Source organism: Kryptolebias marmoratus, linkage group LG5 (assembly GCF_001649575.2).
Source record: "Kryptolebias marmoratus isolate JLee-2015 linkage group LG5, ASM164957v2, whole genome shotgun sequence".
NCBI lineage: Eukaryota > Metazoa > Chordata > Actinopteri > Cyprinodontiformes > Rivulidae > Kryptolebias > Kryptolebias marmoratus.
In genome coordinates, this window is record NC_051434.1 from 20,285,843 (window position 1) to 20,307,260 (window position 21,418).

The 21,418-nt window shown below is 40.4% G+C and overlaps 2 protein-coding genes across 2 annotated transcripts; one reads left to right on the forward strand and one right to left on the reverse strand.

Moving 5' to 3' along the window:
* Nucleotides 1–422: 422 nt before the first annotated feature.
* ssr2 (signal sequence receptor, beta) lies at nt 423–8,037 on the reverse strand. The gene is made up of 6 exons (XM_017437455.3): nt 7,923–8,037; nt 7,341–7,504; nt 5,188–5,286; nt 4,885–4,993; nt 4,720–4,797; nt 423–979 (listed from the first exon to the last, which is right to left on the reverse strand). Exons 2-6 carry the CDS (start codon nt 7,502–7,504, stop codon nt 869–871), a joined length of 561 nt encoding a protein of 186 aa, XP_017292944.1. The 5' UTR covers nt 7,923–8,037; the 3' UTR covers nt 423–868.
* A 3,920-nt stretch (nt 8,038–11,957) lies between these two features.
* On the forward strand, nt 11,958–15,921 carry LOC108248589 (sclerostin domain-containing protein 1-like). The gene is made up of 2 exons (XM_017437454.3): nt 11,958–12,215; nt 13,520–15,921. Exons 1-2 carry the CDS (start codon nt 12,008–12,010, stop codon nt 13,945–13,947), a joined length of 636 nt encoding a protein of 211 aa, XP_017292943.1. The 5' UTR covers nt 11,958–12,007; the 3' UTR covers nt 13,948–15,921.
* The last annotated feature ends 5,497 nt before the right edge of the window (nt 15,922–21,418 follow it).

Genomic DNA, 21,418 nt, shown 5'->3' on the forward strand with positions numbered 1-21,418 from the left:
ACATATCAGGACATAAGAACAATCTGGCAGCTTTTAAGTGACTCAAATCTCACCTCGACTGTACAAAAACACAACATGTTTAACCACATTATCAAAACTAACCCATTCAAAAGTCGAAATGTTCAGCTCATTCAGGACATCCTGGTTATAACCTCTGGTTTTTATAATTTTTATAAATCTTTATTTGCAAATGTTTTCCCCATAGAAATACATTAAATCTTTAATTCCATTAAAAACATTTTTTAATCTACTTCAGCTTCCTTGCTTATTTCTTATGCCACTTTTGACTACCATTTTGATACTTTTTAAACCTATGGTTTTAGCCTGAAACTCCTGGCACGAGGCACAGCAGGTCATATGCATTCCTTTAAGGAATGCTAGGCCTTTAATCTAAATTTATTCTTTCATTGCAGAGGGTGATAATTAGTAGCTTTTATTTAACAAAAAGAATTACACAGCTTTTTGGTTTTTCTTAAAAAAAAAAAGTATTTTTATTTATGTTAATAAAGTTCAGCTGGCTCTAAATTTCCCGTCTGAATTCAGGTCACCACACAGACAGTACAAGATTCCAGACAGCTGTACAGTAGCAACCACAGCTCGAATTGTTTTGACACATGAACCAATTTGCAAATTTCAAGGAATAGTCCCGTCTTGTCAGCAATAATTTCTAACCCTCAACTTTTACTTTCTCCTCCAGACTCCTCTTAAGCACGCTGCTTGTTTAATCAAATTGTTTGCTCTGGTCGCTGTGCGTTTCCACTTTACTCCCAGTCGGGGGGGGGGGGGGGGGGGTTGACCGCTGCAGAGGCTTCAAGGGGCTTGAAGCCTCTTAGTTCCCTCCCCAAGCTTCAATCCCAGCGACAGGTTCTTAGTTCTTCTTGGCTTTTGGAGAGTCATATTTCCTCTTGCTGGAGTACCAGAGGAGCAGAGGAATTCCAATGGAGGGAAGAGTCATCACACCGAACGCAGCCCAGTCCAGCTAATGGAGAGAAGTGAAAACGAGGGATTTAAAAAAAAAAAAAAAGTATAAAGAAACCACAGTCAGAACTTAAACAGTAAATTGGCCGCAGGCTTGTGGGCTTCCACACTATAAAACAATATTCATACACATCTAGCAGAGACTGAATGGCTGACAACCACTCGTGATTTACAGCTTTTACCCCCCAAACAGAAACTCCAAGATCATAATAAACCTTATGGACAAGATGATTGACTCAACCAGGGGCGTCACTAGGTTTTAAGGACAAGGGGGGCTTAGCCCCCAGGAGATGCACAGGATGTGAGCAAATGTAGTGGGCGGAAATAAATTTCTCAAACAGCTAAGAAAACCTGAGTTGCTTTTCCACATTTTTGGACACATTTAACAGATACCTTACTGTAAACGTTTTAAGCAACCAAATATATTTTTATTCAGAACATCAACAAACAGGAAATATGTTTACAGTTTTAAGAAAATGGAACTTTTTTTTTTTTATTTTGTGAATTGAATATCACTATACTGTATTAAATGCCAGCTAATGTACACTATAATGTTTGGTGCTGATGTATACCCAGTTATGAAGTCTAACTGTGACTTTATATATTATATAAAATCTCTCAGTTATTCCACAACACTGATTTCGATTAACTGACACAAGAATGCTTCTGTAGAAAACGGTTATTACTGCTATAACATTCTCCAGTAAACCTTCCACAGGTGGCCCAGACAGTATTTTTCACATGTAATTATTTCACCATATCTCTGATGTCTCATCCTCATGACAAAATACAGACAACAGAAAAGCTGACTGGAATAACTTTTAAACAAGCTTACAAATAATTTCTGCAGTTTAAAATATATCACAGTGGAATATTATATTAGTTAACACTACTAAGAATATTTAAGTAAGTTGAGCAATGTATTCTTCTTATAAATGTAGCTTTGATAGCTGTATGTTTAAGGTTTCCAGCAAAAAAGTGTGGGAAAAACAGTTCAGTATTCAGTGAGTTATGAGTGATTAAACACACTGATACTTCATTGTGCCTGCCAAACAGAATACACAGAGTGGAGCCAGCGACTTTTCCAAGATGGCAGCCATGCGGCTCAACAGCAGCAATATCAGTCCATGATGCACCTGCTCTATATATTTTACAGAAGCAGTGATGATTAATACTTTATTGAAAAACTTTCGTATGTCCATTTTTTACTGAACATTCTCCTGGTCTGCTCACTGAATGTTCATGCTGCTCTTAGCTGGCTCTGCTTGTAAACTTGCCAGCAAACTGGTATCACGGTTGCAGAGAAAACGTGGACTGGAATCCATGTAGTGTTGGAGTATGTTATATGAACAAGTGGAATGGATTAGATAACGAAGTTTGTAGGGAAAACATGGACTGGATTTTATGTGGTGAGGAAATAGTCTATGAACAGGTGGAATGGATTTGATAACGACGCACCAAAGAGGATCTCTACCTTACACTGTAAAGAAAAAGAAAACTGACAGATTTATGATCATATATTTGAGTTAATAATGAAATAATTATGGTTATTTATTTAAACTCATATTCTGGCCACATTATATTGAATTTTTGTAAAAAAAAATAAAAAAAAAGAATTTTTTTTTGGCACCAAAATTATTTAGGGGGGCTTGAAAACATTTTAGGGGGGCTGAAGGCTGAAGCCCCCCTAAAACAGGCCTAGTGACGCCACTGGACTCAACCAACTCTAAACTTTAGAAACTGAACAACTCAGGGTTCCTAACTTCCTACTGGGGGCATCATTTCTCATACAAACTGACAGTCATGTCAATGATTGCAACAGGAATAGAGGGTGAAGGTAAATGTTTATTTTAACTGGAGCACAAACAAATGTGCAAAAACCTGAATTGTTTTAGAAGATAACATCAACACATTGTAAGTTCAGAGTCAAAGAACTTAGTTAAAAACACACCAATAACACTAAAGTGTTTGCTGTTCCCAGATAATTGCCCCTGCCTGAGTGGGTGCCACCATCCCACCCACACAGACTGATTTGACCCACGAGCATTTCTGCAGCACTACCAGACAGACCTCTTGGGCAGAGATCTGCAGAAATGCTTGGCTTTCTGGAAGCTTCTCTGTGGATCATGGCTGGAGCTCTGTAAGAGTGACCGTCAGGGTCTTGGTCACCTCCTTGACTGAAGCCCTTCTTCCCCGATCGCTTAGACGGGCCGAGCAGCTCCAGGAACAGTCCTGCTAGTTCCAAACTCCTATTTACAGATGGACGCTCTGCTTATTGGGACCTTCAATGCTGCAGGACATTTTCTGGACCTTCCCCATGTCTGTGTCTCGATACAATCCTGTCTCTAGAAGTCTGAAGACCCTTGGACTTTCTGTCTTGGTTTGTGCTCTGACAACTATGGGATCTCCTACAGATAGATGTTTGGATTTCCAAATCTCATCAGAAACCGGATGAATGTTATGGAGAGAAAATAGTCGCAAAATATCTGTGTGTGTGTAAAAGGGTTTGTGTGCATGTAAAAATATTTGTGCGTGTGTAAAAGGATTTGTGTGCGTGTAAAAGGGTTTGTGTGTGTAAAAATGTATTTGTAACTCGTGTAAGCATCTTTGTGTGTAAGTTTGGATAGTTGTATCTGTGAAACATGATGATAAGCCTTAAAAAGAAAAACCTTTTCCTACGCCTCCAAATGTTGAAAAAGTACACACAAGTCACCAGATACACACACACAAAACTGCAGTTACGTACAGATCCAGTTACGAGTGCACAACTATTTTTGAGACTCATTTCACGCTTCCGGGGAGCTCCCAGATTTGTGCGTAGATGTTGCGTTTAGGTGCTAGTAGAAAGCTGGGTCATCTGAGTTTTCTTCTGAACTTTTTTTTTTCCTTAGTTCAACACGGTCAGTAAAACGTGCAAGTTTTAACATCCACTTACTTCTGACGGTAGATCACAACCACGATCACCGGGCTGACCCGCCATCTTGTTTCTTCTCAGTTTGACTGAATGCTTTTCCCAGTCAGAGCAGAATAAACTTCCACCACCTAGTGGTCGAATTTTTTACCCATGCAATTACAGTTGTACAAGTCCCAAATGTGGATTCATATATAAACAATCTCACAGTATTAAAAAGTAGATGTGGGTGTAATGACATATTTTTCTCTCACAAAAATATGTCTTAGCCACGAGACAAGTAAAGAGGGAAATATGTGTTGAACTATGTAAAAAAAATAAAAAAAAAGTTCCAAAGAAAACTCAGATGACCCAGCTTTCTACTAGCACCCAAACGCAACATCTACGCACGTAACTGCAGTTTTTTGTGTGTGTATCTGGCGACTTGTGTGTACTTTTTCAACATTTGGAGGCGTAGGAAAAGGTTTATTTTCTTTTTAAGGCTTACAATCATATTTCACAGATACAACTATCCAAACTTACACACAAAGATGCTTACACGAGTTACAAATACATTTTTACACACACAAATCCTTTTACACACGCACAAGTATTTTTACACACACACAAATCCTTTAACACATGCACAGATATTTTGAGACCATTTTCTCTCCATAGAATGTGAGCTCAATTTTGAGCATCATTGCAAAGGTTGTGAATACTTATGTATGCGTTATACTGTTCCATTTTGGAACAAGTTGATAGATTAACTTAAACCAAAACAATCTAGTTCATGGTAGCCCTACTTTAGACCGGAGGAAAGAAAGAACAGGTGTTCCTGTAACACTTACATAGTGTGGGGAGAACCGCCGGTCAAACTCTCTTTGAGCCAGGATGCCACCCTGTCCAGGGGCGCTGGTGTAGCCCACCTTCAAGAAGATAAAACATGTCAGCATTCCTCACCACCCCACACACACACCCAATGCTTCCATTCAGAGATGTTCAGCTGCTCTTACCACCACCTCTCCTCCTTCCTGGGCCACGTAGCTGACAGAGGCCGAGGTGAAATTAAAGTAGCCGGCCTTCAGGGGGCGCAACACCACCGTGTGAGAAACATTGCTCGCTCTGAATGTCATGGTTAAACTGATAACACGAAAATGGTGTTGACCCATGCACATTTGAAATAAACTATAAACTGGGATTCTCCTACAAGCCAAGCTACCCTGACACCTCATCATCACAGGTCATGTTACAAAATGTCCTGGGCATCACAATGTTCAATGATGTCACAGGTGTACAACAGTTCAGTTCAAGGATACGGTGCAATTCTGTCCCATTTAACGTTCAACATTCCCGAGACGATTCCGAAGTCCTCAGGAGGAAAGGAATCATCAGAAAGCTCCACCTCGAGGGCAGCACTGTGGAGAGGGACAAGACATTGAGTTAAGTCACACCTACAGTACCAGGCCTGCTGGAGACAAGTGGCTACAAGCAGTCAAATGGACAAATCCTGGGTAATGAAACATTAATAAGGTTTTATTTTTGTTATACAGTTTATCTAGAGGGTTTGTTTAATGGGTGACTGTAGTGAGTCAACATGCTCAGTTTTAAATGTTCACAGTAAGTAAATGCATCCAACCCATTCAATAATACAGATATAGTAAATATGAGTAAATTTATATTTTGTGGCTAAAAAGAAAAGATCCAATCAAATATAAATGAAAAAAGTAAAGACTTAACATTCACTGAAAAAATGTATATCGCCCGCTGATAATGTGAGATCTTATGACGCGTTATTGCTTGATGTGTAGAGCATTACTCTCAGCTACTACCACACCAACCTTAGCTCGACATCTGTAAAATTCACTGATTTGGAGCCTTTTTGTGTTTTCTTATGACCATTAGTTGTGACCGCCATCCTAAATCTGGTTGACTCCAAAAGATAACCAGTCGTAGATGTACATCCAATGATTAGCTTCAAACAGTTCAAATTCTTCAATATTTCAGGAGATATTTTGCTAACAGACAGGGTTGATGCCAGCAGTAAGGTTTTAACAGGGTTTCTGCAAGTTTCATTTTTAAAGACAACTGTTTAAATCTAGGACCGACATGAACTACAAAAAATAAAGAGTCACTAAATTTTCTTGCCTTTCATTCAAATTCAATCCAAATTATTAAAAATAAACTAGTTTTAAGAGCAGAGCAATCAAATATTTTCACAAAAGGCTGAACGTTCATGAATAAAGTCCTGACAGGACTGCTGCATGATGGGACTTGTAGATAACTTTTAACATCTGAAATCCTCAATGTCAACACAAAGAATGAAGGAGTGTTCACTGCACAAAAAAGGAGAAGCAAAAAATGAAATTTTAATTTAAAGCCGTGATAGCTGTCAAAATACATAATTTGTCAATGTTTTTTTTCTATTTTATTTTTATGCTTCTAACAATTTCTACATCATTAAATGATTGTTTGAATTCGTTAGAGTTCAGAATATCTCAGCACAGCTCATTTCATCTGATCTTAGCCCCAACTTTTGTTTTAATGCTCCCCACCGCTCGATTTCCTCCCTTAAATGACTCCACTTCCGTCGACTCTCGTCCTCGCAGCTTTTAGTCGTTTCTTTTCAGACGAAGAGAAGAACTTGACCTTTTCTCTTTCAACCTGTTCATCTGTGATTCCTCTGTTCGCCCTCCGACTCAGTTTACGTCCGAGGATTATTTTATTGACTCAATATCTGTCACGCACCGAGACTGAATTGAACTTCGTTCGAATGTAAACAATTTGTAATTGTTGGCAACAATACATGACTCTGCTGATCCCACTCATTTATTACTAATTATTTGGAAGGCTTTTGTTTGTGAATGATGCTTACTTTGTGGCCATTTTTTTTTTTTTTTTTTTTAAATCAAAGATGACAAACGCATACAAAAAAAATTAAAATCCAAAACCATTAAAAAAAGAAAACCGTTATTTTGACAGCTAAAATGGCTTTAAGCAAACAAACTGAGCAATGTGTAGCACTTGTGTTGGGGAAAATGCTCGGCTACTACCACACCAAATCTCAGCTAAATATCCGTAAAATTGTCTTTAATGTGTTCACTAAGGCCAGTTAGCTGTGGCGGCCATCTTGACCTGGACTGATTCCAACTATAGATGTAAACCAGGGGTAGGCAACCCTGGTTCTTGAGTACTCCTTTCCTGCACGTTTTCCTTGTTTCTCTGCTCCAGCACACCTGATTTGAATCAATGTGTGATTAACAGGCTTCTGCAGAACAAGAAGAGGTAATTTAACCTCTGAATCGGGTGTGTTGGAGCAGAGAAACAAGGAAAACATGGAGGATAGTGGCAGTCCAGGACCAGTGTTGCCTACCCTTGATGAGCCCATATGACTACTCCCAGTTTCAGTAAAAAACAGTCCAGTGGTCCTCGGGGTATTTTGCTAACAGGGAATACCCGATCACGGACTGACCTGGAGCCCACATTGTAGATGTTGTACTGCAGGGTCAGGTCCCGGCCCTCCACAGCGTAGCGGTTCAGTAGGGCTTTGGAGGCCAGCAGCCGGGCTCCCTCCTCTCCTGTCACTAGCACGAGCGCAGCCAGCAGCACGCTCACGCGCAGAACCGCCATGGTCATCTGGAGGAGAGACGAGGTTTTTACTGAAGACAAGAAACACGCTTCAAACTCTTTATATTAGCCCATGAAGGGCGGACGGTGCTCGGGAACGAATGGCTGTAACTGTGGGTGTCCAGTAAAAACTACCAAATACAATATACACAGACCGACAGGAGTCTGTATAAACCTGTAGCCAAGCCTAAAATAATTAAATCAAACCTACATTCGTCGCCATCTATAAGTTAAAGTAAAACGCTTACGTGGACTTATTGTATTGTCTACGTTGACACTCTGTCGGAAAACCCGCAGAAATATTTGCGCTCAATGAATCTACATAAGTAGCACAGGTTTAGTTTTATAAATTGCCAACATATAGCTGAATAAACTCTTAAAGTAAACGAAAAATGAAAACAAAACAAGGACCAAGAGAGATCCTTACCGTGACAAGTCTTTAAACCGTAGTAAAGAAGGAAGTGGTGCGCATGCGCAGTGACTTAAAGCTAACGTGTACCTAATCATCCAATAGTAGGAGAGAAAAACTTATTTTCTTCTTCTTCTTCTTTTAAATGGCGGCTGGCAGACACCTTTAATGTGCATTACTGCCATCTTATAGAATAGAATAAAATAGAATAATTTTTTTTGCATACTGCATAAACATCATGTCTTTTTGGGCTGAAGTATTGACAACATTTCTCGAAATTCAACAAAAAAAAAAAAAAAATGAAAGACCTAAATTAGTAATTTATGATAAGAAATGATGGAGTTGTAGCCGTTTTGGTCAAACCTTGAAAATCTTGTTATACTCAACATCAAGCAATATTGTGAAATCTTCTGCCATCTGTTAGCGCTCAGAATATTGATTAGAATTGACTTTCAGCTCTCACCGCACCAGACTTTAGCTCAATATCTGTAAAATTGACTGAGTTATAGCCATTTATGTGTTTTCTACAGTCATTTGGCTGTGGTGGCCATCTTAAATTAGGTTGACTTTGAAAGGTAATCAGTTGTAAATGTGCACCCAATGATTACGTTCTGTGAGTTTCACTTAAATCTGTCCTGTGGTTCTTGAGAGATTCTGCTAACAGACAGACAAGGTTGACTTCAATAGGTGATGGCAAAGTTTTAAACAGTGATTGATCACATCACATGATCAGTTAGCGTTATGAGTGAGGGATGAAACAGAGCTATGGCTACACTTAATTTTTACTGTAAAAATGACTGAATTTTAGCCATTTTTGTGTTTGCTCAAGCTTGGATCTCACTGGGCTGTGACTGCTGGCCACAAATTGCAAATAGCATTAGTGGGGGATTGGGGGTCTCCAAAATGTCTTGCGGGTGTTCCTAATTTGTTTGCACGAGTAGTAGGGCCTTGTAGTCTTGACACTTGAACTTTGAGAAGGTTCTAAACATTTGCAAAACAAAGTTCCTCTCACAATAGTTGCAGTTTCAAATCCATCTTAAACTTTCTTAATTCAGTTTCTGTTATTCTAGAGTGCTAGAGCTGTATTTTTGGTGAATTCCCACCAGTTTATTTTTGTATTCTTTTGCTATTGTAGGGAGTGTTTGTGAAAAAAAAAAAAACTCCTGTAATTATTCAGCGAAAGTGCAGAACTTCCCTTCAGCTTCATGAGAGTTTTCCTCTTTGAGCTCTCTTTATAACACCTGTGGTAACTACAGGTCTACCACCACAGTCGAACATCACACCTGTCACTGTCCCAGGTGCAGGTGACACTAGATGAGTAGAAAAAATGATAACAGTAATAGTTACCACAGCCCACTGAGCAGTAACAGGTCTGTAATGGCCTCCACCTGCTCCACACTGATTAACAGTCTACGTTTTGTCCATTTTCTCCAGCTCCTGCACTCAGTTCCACAGACTATCAGCGCAGGTGTACTGAAGCAAATGCTGCTTGCAGAGAATGCACAACATACTTTTCTTGCATTTAAGCAAGCATGTCAGTTATTTCAGGAGCCTAATGCCTGGTTTTAATAGAGCTGCCTCTTAAATTTCTTCTGTTTTGAAATGGGGAGTTATTTTGAAAATATCCAAGGCTACAACTCCCTCTGTCCAGGTCTATTCATGCCGAGGATAAAGTGTACTCCAGTAAATTAAATCATAAACATGGAATCAGCTGCCAAAATGGGTTCAAAGTGGGCTGAAGTGGGCCTCACAATATGGTGCATGGCTTAGAATGCAGTTATTTAAAAAAAGAAAAAATAACCATATGAAACATGACCTCATGGCTCTCTGGTTGCAAACATTCTGGATTTAGTGAGACTGAAGCTGAGAATTTACCTGTTTTCTTTCATTTTTCATTTGCCGTCTCCAACTAGTGAGAGTCCTGCAGAAAACCACTGAGAGTTATTGCTGCTAAAGGAGATTCTACAAGCTGCTGGATCACAGTTTTTCACTCACAGCTATTCTGATTTGGCTTTATTTTTGTTCAATAAATAATAACATAGTGGAACCTGTTGTGTGTTTTTGTTCACTTCAGGTTAGAGTTGAATAATTGTAGAACCTGGTAAAGACCAGCTCAGGTGTATGTGTCGCACAGTGGAAATTTGTTTTTGTTTAAAGTGTGGTTTTTCTTGTTGGGTGTTTTTGTTGCATGTTTTTATTTTTCTATCTATTTGCATGGTTGTATTTTTCGGTCTATTTGCATGTTTGTATTTTTTTATCCACTGTGGACTCTGAGGACTAAATGGCTGATGCCGGCCACCTGCGCGGGGTGGGCGTGCCGGGAGGCAGCGTATCCGGGACCTGCTAGACGTTGGTGGTGGATTTTAAAGGGCAGAGAAACAACCAGGAAGTGTGTGTGACAGGGGACTGCGACCCCGAACGAGCAAGTGGTTTGTGCCGACGGATACCAGTGGGAACGACGTGTCGGATCGACAGCGGGCAGAGGGGGAACTCTGCCCTGGTCCGTAAGTAACGTTCCACTGATTGTCTGCAGGGACTCTTGCTGGTATAGCTGGGACATCCGCCGCTCGGTGATCGCTTTTCTGGCCCAGGTGTTTTGTTTTAACAGGAAGCCTGTGGGGCGGCGCTTTTCGTGGAGCGACTGGAGTGAGCTGCAACTTTCGCAGGAGGCGGTGGAATCGGGGCTGTGACGTCGGACTGGACGGAGCGCAGGATTCGCTGTTCGAATCGGACTCCGTGGATGTTGCCCTTGTAGGACCATTTTAGCTTGTTCAGGACTGGGACATTTTAATATTTTTTTTTATTGTGTTTTTATTCTCATTTAAAAAGAAAACTGAACATTTTTACCCCTTTTGGGAATAAAAATCCTGATCGATTGAACTGTCCTCCCTTGGTGCTGTGTAACTGTTTTCCTCCTCGTTGTCTGGGAACCTGTGATGCCCAACTGGCATTAAGCTGGGTGTTACATATGTAAAACCCTAGAACTGAAAGACTGTGAACTTTCTTTTTCTGTGTCCTTTCTGTAACGCTTGTTGTCATTTTTGTTACAATGAAGTCCATATTCTTTCACAAAACTTCATTATAAGTAATGAGACTCAGAGACCTATAGGTCCACATCTGGGTTCTTTTTGTCTCTACATTACTGAACACTTATTTTTATTTTAATTATTGTAAATAATATTAGACTGACTTACATTGTCCTGAGATGATCCATTCTGTACTTGATCATTTGTGCTTAACCCTTTTACTGTAATTGATTATGGTTAATAATTTCTTATCCATATGTTTTCCTTTTATTACACATCTGCTGTAAGCTGACTATTAATCCATTATTCCACATAATGTCATTTGCATTTTAAACCAAGAACATGCAGTCAGGGGAGGCAGACAAATAAAAATAAAAAACACAACAGTGAAAAAAAAATGTTTGGTTTGTAAGATTTTGCCTGTGTCCTGCTCAAACAGAGCAGAGATCTGTGAGGAGAGGCAGACTCCCCCCACTTTTTTGTGAAACAACAAACAAAAATGGTCAATAAAATACGCAAAAACACCTGAGCATGCTCAACTATTCACCACCCCTCCACCAGAGTCAATACTTTGTAGCCCCGCCTTTTGCAATTACAGCAGCCGTTCACTCATATTTAACCATTTTCTCACACAATAACCTTTTCTAAGTGTGAAAACTGTCACATTTCTAAGGTTAAAGGTAAAAGTCTGTAGGGCATTATACAAATGTATATTTCTTCAGTTTTTAATGTTTGAGTTTGCAAAGTTGTTCACACAACAGATTGATATTGGCGCAGGCAATTTACGCACACATTGTTTCACGCATTTCTAAAGCATGTAATAACTCTGAGACTATCTTCGTGCACAGGTGGCACAGTTAATGTTGCTTAACAGACGCAAAATGCGCAAAATATGAGCCTTTTGGCTTTTCAGTCTCCAGATTCTGATCAGGACTCTCGGCAGGATGGATGCCCTGACTACGTGCAGGTGGGCGTGCCCCAGTGTCAGTGGCTCCTCACTTCTCCAGGTGAATATTATGTAAAGCACCAGCGCAGCGGATTAGTGACTTATCAAGTGCGACGTTTTGACGCGTGATCATGCCTCGCCTGACCAGGGAACTCCAGCTCCTCGCGCTCCCGCTGCTGCTCCTGCTGCTGCTGCGCGAGAGCAGCTCAGCTGTTCAGAACGACGCCACAGAGGCGGTCGGTGTTCAGCCGGACCTTCACAGCCAGGATCAACCAGATGATGAAGACACAAACCAGGCCAGGCAGGGCGGGAGGCTGCCGGCTGACGCCGTGCGTAACGGTGAGTCCAAATTGCGCATTTGGCTTTAAATATCTAGACACACACTTAGAAATTAAATGCCAGATTTACTTAATCATGTAACCTAAGCAAGGAAAAGTTTGTTCCTGTAGCACTTTTCACAGTAAATTGAAATAGAATTCAGTAAAGGAAATAATAAACAAACAAAATATTGTGAAAGTACAAGAAAAGAAATAGACATACAATCATAAACATTAACTAAAAGCTTGTTTAAATAACAAAATATGTTCAGCTGTGTTTTTTTAAGGGAATTAACAGTATCAGTACAGAACAAACACAAGGGAGTTCTCTCCACAGCTGAAGTGCAAACAGCTTAAAAAGATTCATCTCTCCGAGTTTTAAAATAGGTCTTAGGAACAGCTTATATTCTCTGATTAGAGCACCCAAGTTGAAGTATAAGGCATTACAAATTCATAAATATACCCAAAAGATCGCCCACACACAGTTCTGAAAGTTAACACCAAGATTTCAAAGGGATTCTAAACTTAACTCATTAACTAAAATGGGATCAGAGTTTTAATTTGTGCCAAGCAGTCAAATAAATTTTCTACTTTTAAAAGCTTAGAGCTTTCAGCACAACCAGTGATATCTGATGTGATATGAATAATTCTCAAAAATTATATGCCGGTATGAAAAAACGCTAATAATAATACTAACAATAAACCTTTACACTTGACATGGGTGGTTAGTTTGTTGTTCTTTCAACCAAACGTCTGTGTTACTACGGGACTGTGTGTGTGCAGAACATAAACCGTTATCTGCGTATGGCATTGAATGCGTCAATCTGAAGATTTACTCAGCACCTGGTGGACTGATACATTCAGGAGGCTCAGTACATGGCCTGTGCTTTGCACACACTGCCTAAAATGAATTGCTGTAAATGGTAGAAAAGTTGTGCTGCACATGCTGTGGACCCCTAGAGTAGAACAGTGTAAGCAAAAGGTTAAAGTTGGAGTTTTTTTAGCATTGTATATTATTATTATTATTATTATTATTATTATTATTATTATTATTATTATTACAACAAACCCTGTCTAATTTGACTGTTAAAAGTTAACTAAAAGCAACAAATTCAAAATAAAATATCTGGGTAATTCTAACATCATATGTATTTTGTTTCTTAGAGCGTAATCTCTTATTGCAGTTATAATATGATGATAACTTTAGTAGCTGAAAGTTGATGAAACTGAGTTTGGTGGTGTTTTAAACTGGTTGTCAGCAAAGAGCTAAGCAGAAACAAAGACAGAAACATACAAACACTGAACACAACATTTCTTCTGTGTCAGGTCCAGACCAGAGCCAAGTGAAATGCAGAGAACTAAGATCCACAAAGTACATCTCTGATGGCCAGTGCACCAGCGTCAGCCCTATCAAAGAACTGGTGTGTGCTGGGGAGTGTCTGCCAGCTCATCTGGGGCCCAACTGGATCGGGAGCGGTGGTTTCGCTAAGAGGTACTGGAGCCGTCATGATGCCCAGGATTGGCGCTGTGTCATTGACCGAACCAGGACCCAGCGGATCCAGCTGCAGTGCCACGACGGCAGCTCCAGGATCTATAAAATCAATGTGGTGACCTCCTGCAAGTGCAAGCGCTTCACTAGACAGCAAAATGATTCGGGACACAAGGACACGTCTACCCAGAGCATGAAACTGAGGAAAAACCCGGAGAAGGTCGGACTGCCTGAGGGATTTGATGAAAGACAGTCTGACAACTAAAACTCACATTTCTCTGCAGGCTCATGTTTTCATCAAAAGGTTTCTGGATGATTCTTTAATGAGCAAAGATCCACCTAATGTTTAGAAGTGAGGCTTGATAGAGGCAAAAAAAGAGTGTTCTTCTGTTTTCTAATTGAAAAAGAAAATAAATCTTTTAAACCCTTTTTTAAATTTTTTATTTCTTGTTATTCATTCACCATAATTGTTTTGGAGGCACAGAGGGGTCTTTTCTTAGATTTTGTTTTCATTATTGTAGCTTATTTCTTGTTTGTTTGTAGTATTTTGGTGTCTCTGAATCAATATTTGAACGCCGTGTCTGGTTGCTGTGTTGGTGGTTTATTTTTGCATGTACACAAGGCCTTGGGAAACTAGGGGTGTGGAGGGTGCTGCAGCATCCTCTGATGGATGCCAGAGGACATGCATGTCCAAACACATACTTAAAGAATTCATAAAAATGAATAAAATACAGATTTCATTTGTGCTGCATATGCTAAAATCCAATAGTATTTGGATATTACTGAGTTTTGTAAGTATGGTATATAAACTGTTATTGTATGTCTGTCTGCAACCATTTAAACCTATACCATAAGTACTACTGTAAGTAAATACTATCAGTACAAAATACACAGTATATTTATCCATGCACTTCACTGCATATAACTGGTATTATGATATTCTTCATATGAGTGTTTGGCTTTTACAAATTCAACTGAAAACATTAACTTGTACTGGTGTGAGCCGGTAAACATCGTGCTGAAGCCATTCACAAATATTGACAAACATGGTCACGTATAGAAAAGACTTCCTGGCTCACCACAGAAACGCTCCCCGCTGAACAACAACCCAGAAAAACTACGGCGTTAATGTTTACTGCGTTTCTCATTCACAATGGCAGCCGAGCTGATTTTCATCTCTGATTTATCGGGTTTGGTCTCGAAAGGATTGGTGACGTTCACGGAGAATGATTTTTGTTATATTGATGTGTGTAATGCATAGGACTTCAGTTTCGGTACATAATGGTTTATTTTAGAATAAGTACACATGATTCAGGGTAAAATATAGCAAGGTGAACTTGGTTTTGTTTTTCTCAGTCTTGCATGTCTACTTTGAAACTACAAATGTGGCACAGTCTCACACAAGAACTGACACATAACTGCTCAAATATTTTGTGATGGTAATAAATTTTCTTTTTTTTTTTCTTTTTTTTTCTTTCAAGTCAAAATATGTACTTTTTAGTCAGATAGTTGAAAGTAATTCCAATTTTAACTGTTTGTCATTATCTAAAATCAGTCAAACTGTTGACAAAGCTGTGGTTCTGCCAGAAGGCTCCAGGCATGGCAGACATCACAGCAAACAGGAACTCCCTAACAAAGGCATTAGTCAGTGATGACATTCTTTGGTTTGTAGTAGGGGATACCTTTACCTCCAGGCCACTGGGCCTTATTGTAGTGACATGTTAAGGCATTTTATTGTCTCATACATCCATTCATTTTTTTTTTCCTGTCTGACAACGATGTTCAAAGACAGGTGGTGAAAAGAGTCCCCTGCGCTGAATGGCAACAGGATGTTTAACTTGTGTTACATTCAGAGAAAAAGGGATTAGTTTCCCTTTGTCTCTTATATCCTGTAGGTAGAGTAAAGGAACTATAGGACAAGATCTCAAAGGTCTTGAAATGCTGATTAGTAGATTTGTTTTAGACAGTCTTTTACCTGTTTTTGGATGGCTGGTATTAAAAATTAACCAAAGTGAAAATAAATATATTTACTCAAATACTCTGGACTCTGTGCATTTATTTCACAGCAGCACAACATCATCGTCATAGTGGTGTTGTAGTTTGGGTGCATACAGTAGCACATCCTGCTAATTTTAATTAAAACATATTAGTGTTGTAGTAAAATAGGATTCACTGTCTTTGAGACGTCCTCATTAGGTGGAACAGAAAAGTCCTGTATAGTACAAATCTGTTCACAGTTTAATGTTAGGTCATGCAGCCTCTAAGTGATACGACTTTCCAGTCGTGATGAAATGGGTGTCTTATTGATAAGCTTTGTTCAAATAGACACTCGGACAATCTGAGGTCAGACAGATTCTATCACCTGGATCTGTCTCGTCCCTGAGATGTTGTGCTTGACATTTCTTTTGTAATAAATCACTAAAAATCAACCAGCTGGGTCTTCCTGTCTCCCTTATCTTTCTATGACAATAAGAATCTCTCATCAGGAGGATTTTCAGTAAATTTTGGTAATAAAGATACTGTAATAAAACCATTGATGTTTAATCTATGATATATTTAAGGTAGATTGTCTGAATCCACTTCCAGGAGGTTAAGAATGGAGTGGCGTCTCTAGGAGGTGGAACAGCGTGGCAGCTGCCACCGGAAAAAATCTCTGGCCATCTCATTTAACCCGCTAATTGTGAACTTGTTAATGTATTTTAGTACATTTTGCACAATGTTGAAAGTCAAGGACACCGACACAGAACTCTATCACAACAGTGTGATTCAAAACACACACACACACCCATCTTGAATTTCAAAATGGCTTTTACCCGCCAACCAGACCTGGAAATTTTACCAGCAGGGATCAGAACAAAATGGCTTCTGGAAGGCTAATGGCACTTTACCCCTAAAGTTGCAGATGACATGTGAAGTTTGTTCATTTAGAAGCTAAACTCAGTCTTGGCCCTTTTTATTAGATATTTATTGTTTTCAATTATTTACTTTTGTTGGTCAGTTAGCTGCCATGCTAGGCTAACATAAAACCTGATTTAGTTAGCTAGCTAGCTTCTGTAATGACAGTGTTTAGTAACATTACAGCACTAGTTAATTTTGTGTTATAATTTTGCTCTTAGGTTACAAAGCTAGTGTTGAAGGATCTGTGTTGTCTTACTGTCAGATTTTACTTCACCTCCACACCCAGCCAATGTGCACTGAAGTAGTAGGCCAAAAGCCTAAAGATATCTTGAAGAGTTTTATTAGAGCTACATCAAAAACAACTGATGGCAAGAGCTTAATTTGTTAACTTCATAAACTAGTTTTTATGTATCAAGAGTGCACTTTACCTGGGAGGGCTTGTTTACTTTTTAAATCAAAATAAATGCTAGTTAAACAAAAGAGTCTGAGACTGAGTGCACTTCAAGTCTCAGGTATGGTAACGTTCCAGTGAAATGTCCATTGGACTTGGCACAAGTTATCCAAAACTTATTAACCCTCTCAGGCTCAAATTAAGTTTGAGTAACACAAAAATCAGATATGTTGTTGCAACGCCTGCCTTGAGAGGGTTAAAATCTGTTCAGAAGATGTTACTTTGTTTTACACACGCATATATATATGTATGTTTGTGTATATATATATTTATACACACGGTTAACCTTTCCTGCTGGTCCTCTGAACTTCGTGGGGGAAACAGGGGAGCTCCTTCTCGCTCCAGGGCTGAAGTGGTTGGGGACTTCAGGGCTAACTCCCTCAGTGGTCCGCAGCAGTGTGGTGCTGCTAGCAAGAGACAGTAGAAGGTTCCTCGGAAGCAGCTCATTTATTTATTTCAGTGCGGCAACAAAACATATATCCGCTAACCTGTCCGTGGAATTCTACTGCTCTAATCAGGCTCTCTATCTGAACAACATGTTTTTTTTTTACAGTTGCACTTCTCATATCAATGTCCATAACAACTCAGTCTACCCATTCCCCGAATCTGATAGGTAGTCTCCGGTAACGTCTCGGTCTCTGAGGACGTAGGCTCTCCTGCAGAGCTCCCTGAATTGTACCCCCACTACTGTGAACATTTGGCAAAACTGAATCAAGGGAACCGTTGGGTGGTGTAGAAGAGTCGCCTGCAGCTGAGTCTGGCGGGGGACAACGGGCGCTCCTCTCTGCCTCAGAATTATTGAGAAGGTTAAGTAAACCAAGGTCAACATCTGCCTCATCCATTTCGAGGTGTGGTGGAGGGACCTCCCGTGGAGCCCATCTCTGAGCATGATCAACGACCCACACATTGTCCAGTCGGTCGCGGCTTCGGTAGGGTTTCAGTTAGTCGTGATGAACCACCTTCACTTTGGTCTTTGGATCTATCTTTCTGAATGCGATAGATGAGGTCATCCAGTTGTCCTAGGATGAAGAAGGGGCCATCGTACGACAGAAGAAATTTCTTCACTTTGTTTTCAATCTTTTGGGTCCCTTTCACAGGGTACCAAACAGCATCTCCTACACAGGACCGTGTCCGGTAACAGTTTTTATCATACTGCCGCTTGGCTCGGGTGACAGAAGCACAAAGCATGTCTCTGGCAATATGGTGTGCCAGTTCGAGTTTGTCACGGAGTTGCTGAACGTACACAGGGGCAGTAATGTCCATTTCATTGTCCGGGAGTAGGCCGACCACTAGGTCAACCGTCTCGCTCACCTCATGTCCAAACCTCATATAGTTAGGTGTGAATTTGGTGGCACTGTGTTTAGTTGCTCTATAGGCCATAGGGGATCATAAGCTCCCAGTCCCAGTGGCACCTCTCTGCCGTTGTTGCCAAGATTGTCTGTAAGGTGGCATTAAATCTTTCAACTTGCCCATCTGACTGTGGTCTAAAAGGGGCTGTGTGTGTTTTTTCGATCCTGAACAGGCTGCACATTTTCTGGAATACTTCAGATTCAAAGTTTCTGCCTTGATCGCTGTGTAACACCTGTGGGGCCCCGTATCGACAAACCCATTCAGAAGCCAGCACCTCGGCCACAGTAACTGCTTGGTCATTAGGCAGGGGAAATGCCTCCACCCACTTGGAGAAATAACCCTGTATGACCACAATGTAGCGATTATGCCGTTCTGTTTCATTCAGTGGTCCCATTATGTCCAGAGCCACCCCCTCCATTGGGGCGCCAACACGAACAGTCCCCATGGGGGCTCGTGGTGTCTTCAACGGCCTTGCTTTAGCTGCACAGTTTGTGCAGGTATGGCACCACAAGGCGCCATCCTCTCGCATATGGTACCAGTAAAACCGTGTCTGGATGAGGGCTATGGTACGCTCCACTCCAAAATGTCATCCCATCTCACCGTCCGCATGTGCCTGAAGATATCCGACTGGAGAGAACGTGGCAGTATGATCTGGGAATAAAACTGCTTGTCATCCAGACAGTAAAATCTTTGGGTAAGAACACCCTCCTTAAGCTGAAGTCTTTTCCATTGGCTCCAATAGGCTTTTGTTGCTGGGCTGTGGGGGGACACGGTAGTCCACTCAGGGCGTTCACTACAAGTTTCCATCCATGTTTTGATTGGTGCAATGTCAGAATCCTCTTCCTGGGCTTTGCAAAGCTGTCCCGGGGTCCAACCAGAAAACAATGGGGTCTTACTTGTCTTTGTGGTGTAAATTTCAGTCTCTGTAGAGCTTTGGTGCTTAGTGTTGGTCTTAACTACCCCCACTGGACACAGCATCCCCAGGCTGAAACTGGGGTCCAACTCACACTGCACCTCTTTATGACAAAAGTCTTTGGCGGAGGCAGCAGGGTCTTGAAGCTTGCAGGGACATGACTGGCGACAAGGACATCTCGACATACTATCAGCGTTATCGTGCTGACAGCCTGGCCGGTGAATATTGTTGAAGTTGTACTCAGCCAATTGTCCCAACGGTTCTTTCATCCTGGTTAACCATCTGAGGCTACTGTGGTCAGTACGTACTGTGAAAATACGCCCCAGAAGGTACTGCGGGAAATGGGAGGTACCCGTGTCACTAGCATCTGTATCCAAGATCATGTCGCCCTGGTCGAGTGGGTAACCCAGCACAGGTGCAGTGGTCAATTTTTGAGTGTGTCGAAAGCTCTCTGCTGTTCTATGCCCCACTGAAACCGGGCATGCTTCTGTGTCAGAGAGTGCAAAGGTTCAGCTATTGTGGCAAAGTCTTTTACGAATCATCTGTAATAGGATGCAAGGCCAACAAACCTGCGGAGTCGGCCACTCCTGGACCTTGCGGACTTTGTCTGGATGCCGTAGCAGCATTTCAGGTGTGTCTCGAGCAGGCACAATGATGTTGTCAAGGTACACCAAACACGTTTCCCACTGTAACCCGGCCAGCACACGGTCCATAAGGAGTTGGAACTTGCAGGTGCGTTGCACAACCCTTATGGCATAACGTTCCACTCAAACAGTCCACTTCTGGTGCAGAAAGCAGCGGCCCGGCGTGCTCTGGGTGTAAGCTCCACTTGCCAGTACCCTGAGGCGAGGTCAAGAGTACTAAACCACTTGGCAGACGACAGGGTATTGAGCGTATCTTGAATACAGTGTGAACAAACGGGTAATATAATATAATATAATATAATATAATATAATATAATATAATATAATATAATATAATATAATATAATATAATATAATATATTAGTGTTGATTCCTAAATGATAGCCATTAGTCATCAATCTGTTTTACCTATTTTATGAGTAAAATTTGTACTAAATAATAGTGAATTAGGGCATAGGCTAGACAAAAACTCTGTTATCCATGTCTAAATACTCACGTGGCAGGAAAATAATGCCTAAATACTTACAGCATTTTGAGGAAAAATACTTTCTAAACTACAAACACTGTAAGCAGAGTTCTGATTAGACACAGTAAACGTGTAAAGTACTTAAAGTACAGTTATTTACTGGTCTGGTTAAAATGATTACAGTATTTGGCAATTTTATCACAGTAGTAATAGCACAATGGCATTTTGCCCCCAGTAACCATTACAGAATACTCTTGTCCCCTGTTTTTATAATAAGCATGATGTATGTTTATTAAAGTACAATAAAGCTAATTTGAATACGGTTTTGGACCGATGACACAGCAGACAGCGCTCACGAGGCGGTAACTAAATGTAACTTTGAGCTGGAAACAGTACATAGCTCCGCACAAGATGGTGGCCAACGTGTCAGCATGTCTCTAGTTCAGGGGTTTATTGGTCATAAAATGTCTGTAAAGGTTAATTGGTCAGGTTTAACCTGAGTATACATCCAAACAGTACATAGTTTGTAAACTAGTCCAGTTAAAATCCTGTTTATATACAAAGTAAATCCAGTTTATGTCTGTATAGTCTGATTCAGTTAAAGTATATTTCAATCCATTACCGACAGATTCACTTTTGAACCTGATTAAATTTTACACACTGTGGAAAGACTTCACTAATATCCCTTCTGAAATGAATGAATGTTAAATTACTGAGTTCTCTTCAATATAACTAAGTATGCAAACCCACCCCGTGCAACTAAACTTTGAATACATGGCTAACCTGCCAACACTATGGAGACAAAATAGATCCAAAATACCTGTGTGTGTAAAAGGATTTGTGTGTGTGTAAAAATATTTGTGCGTGTGTAAAAATGTATTTGTAACTCGTGTAAGCATCTTTGTGTGTAAGTTTGGATAGTTGTATCTGTGAAATATGATTGGAAGCCTTAAAAAGAAAATAAACCTTTTCCTACGCCTCCAAATGTTGAAAAAGTACACACAAGTCGCCAGA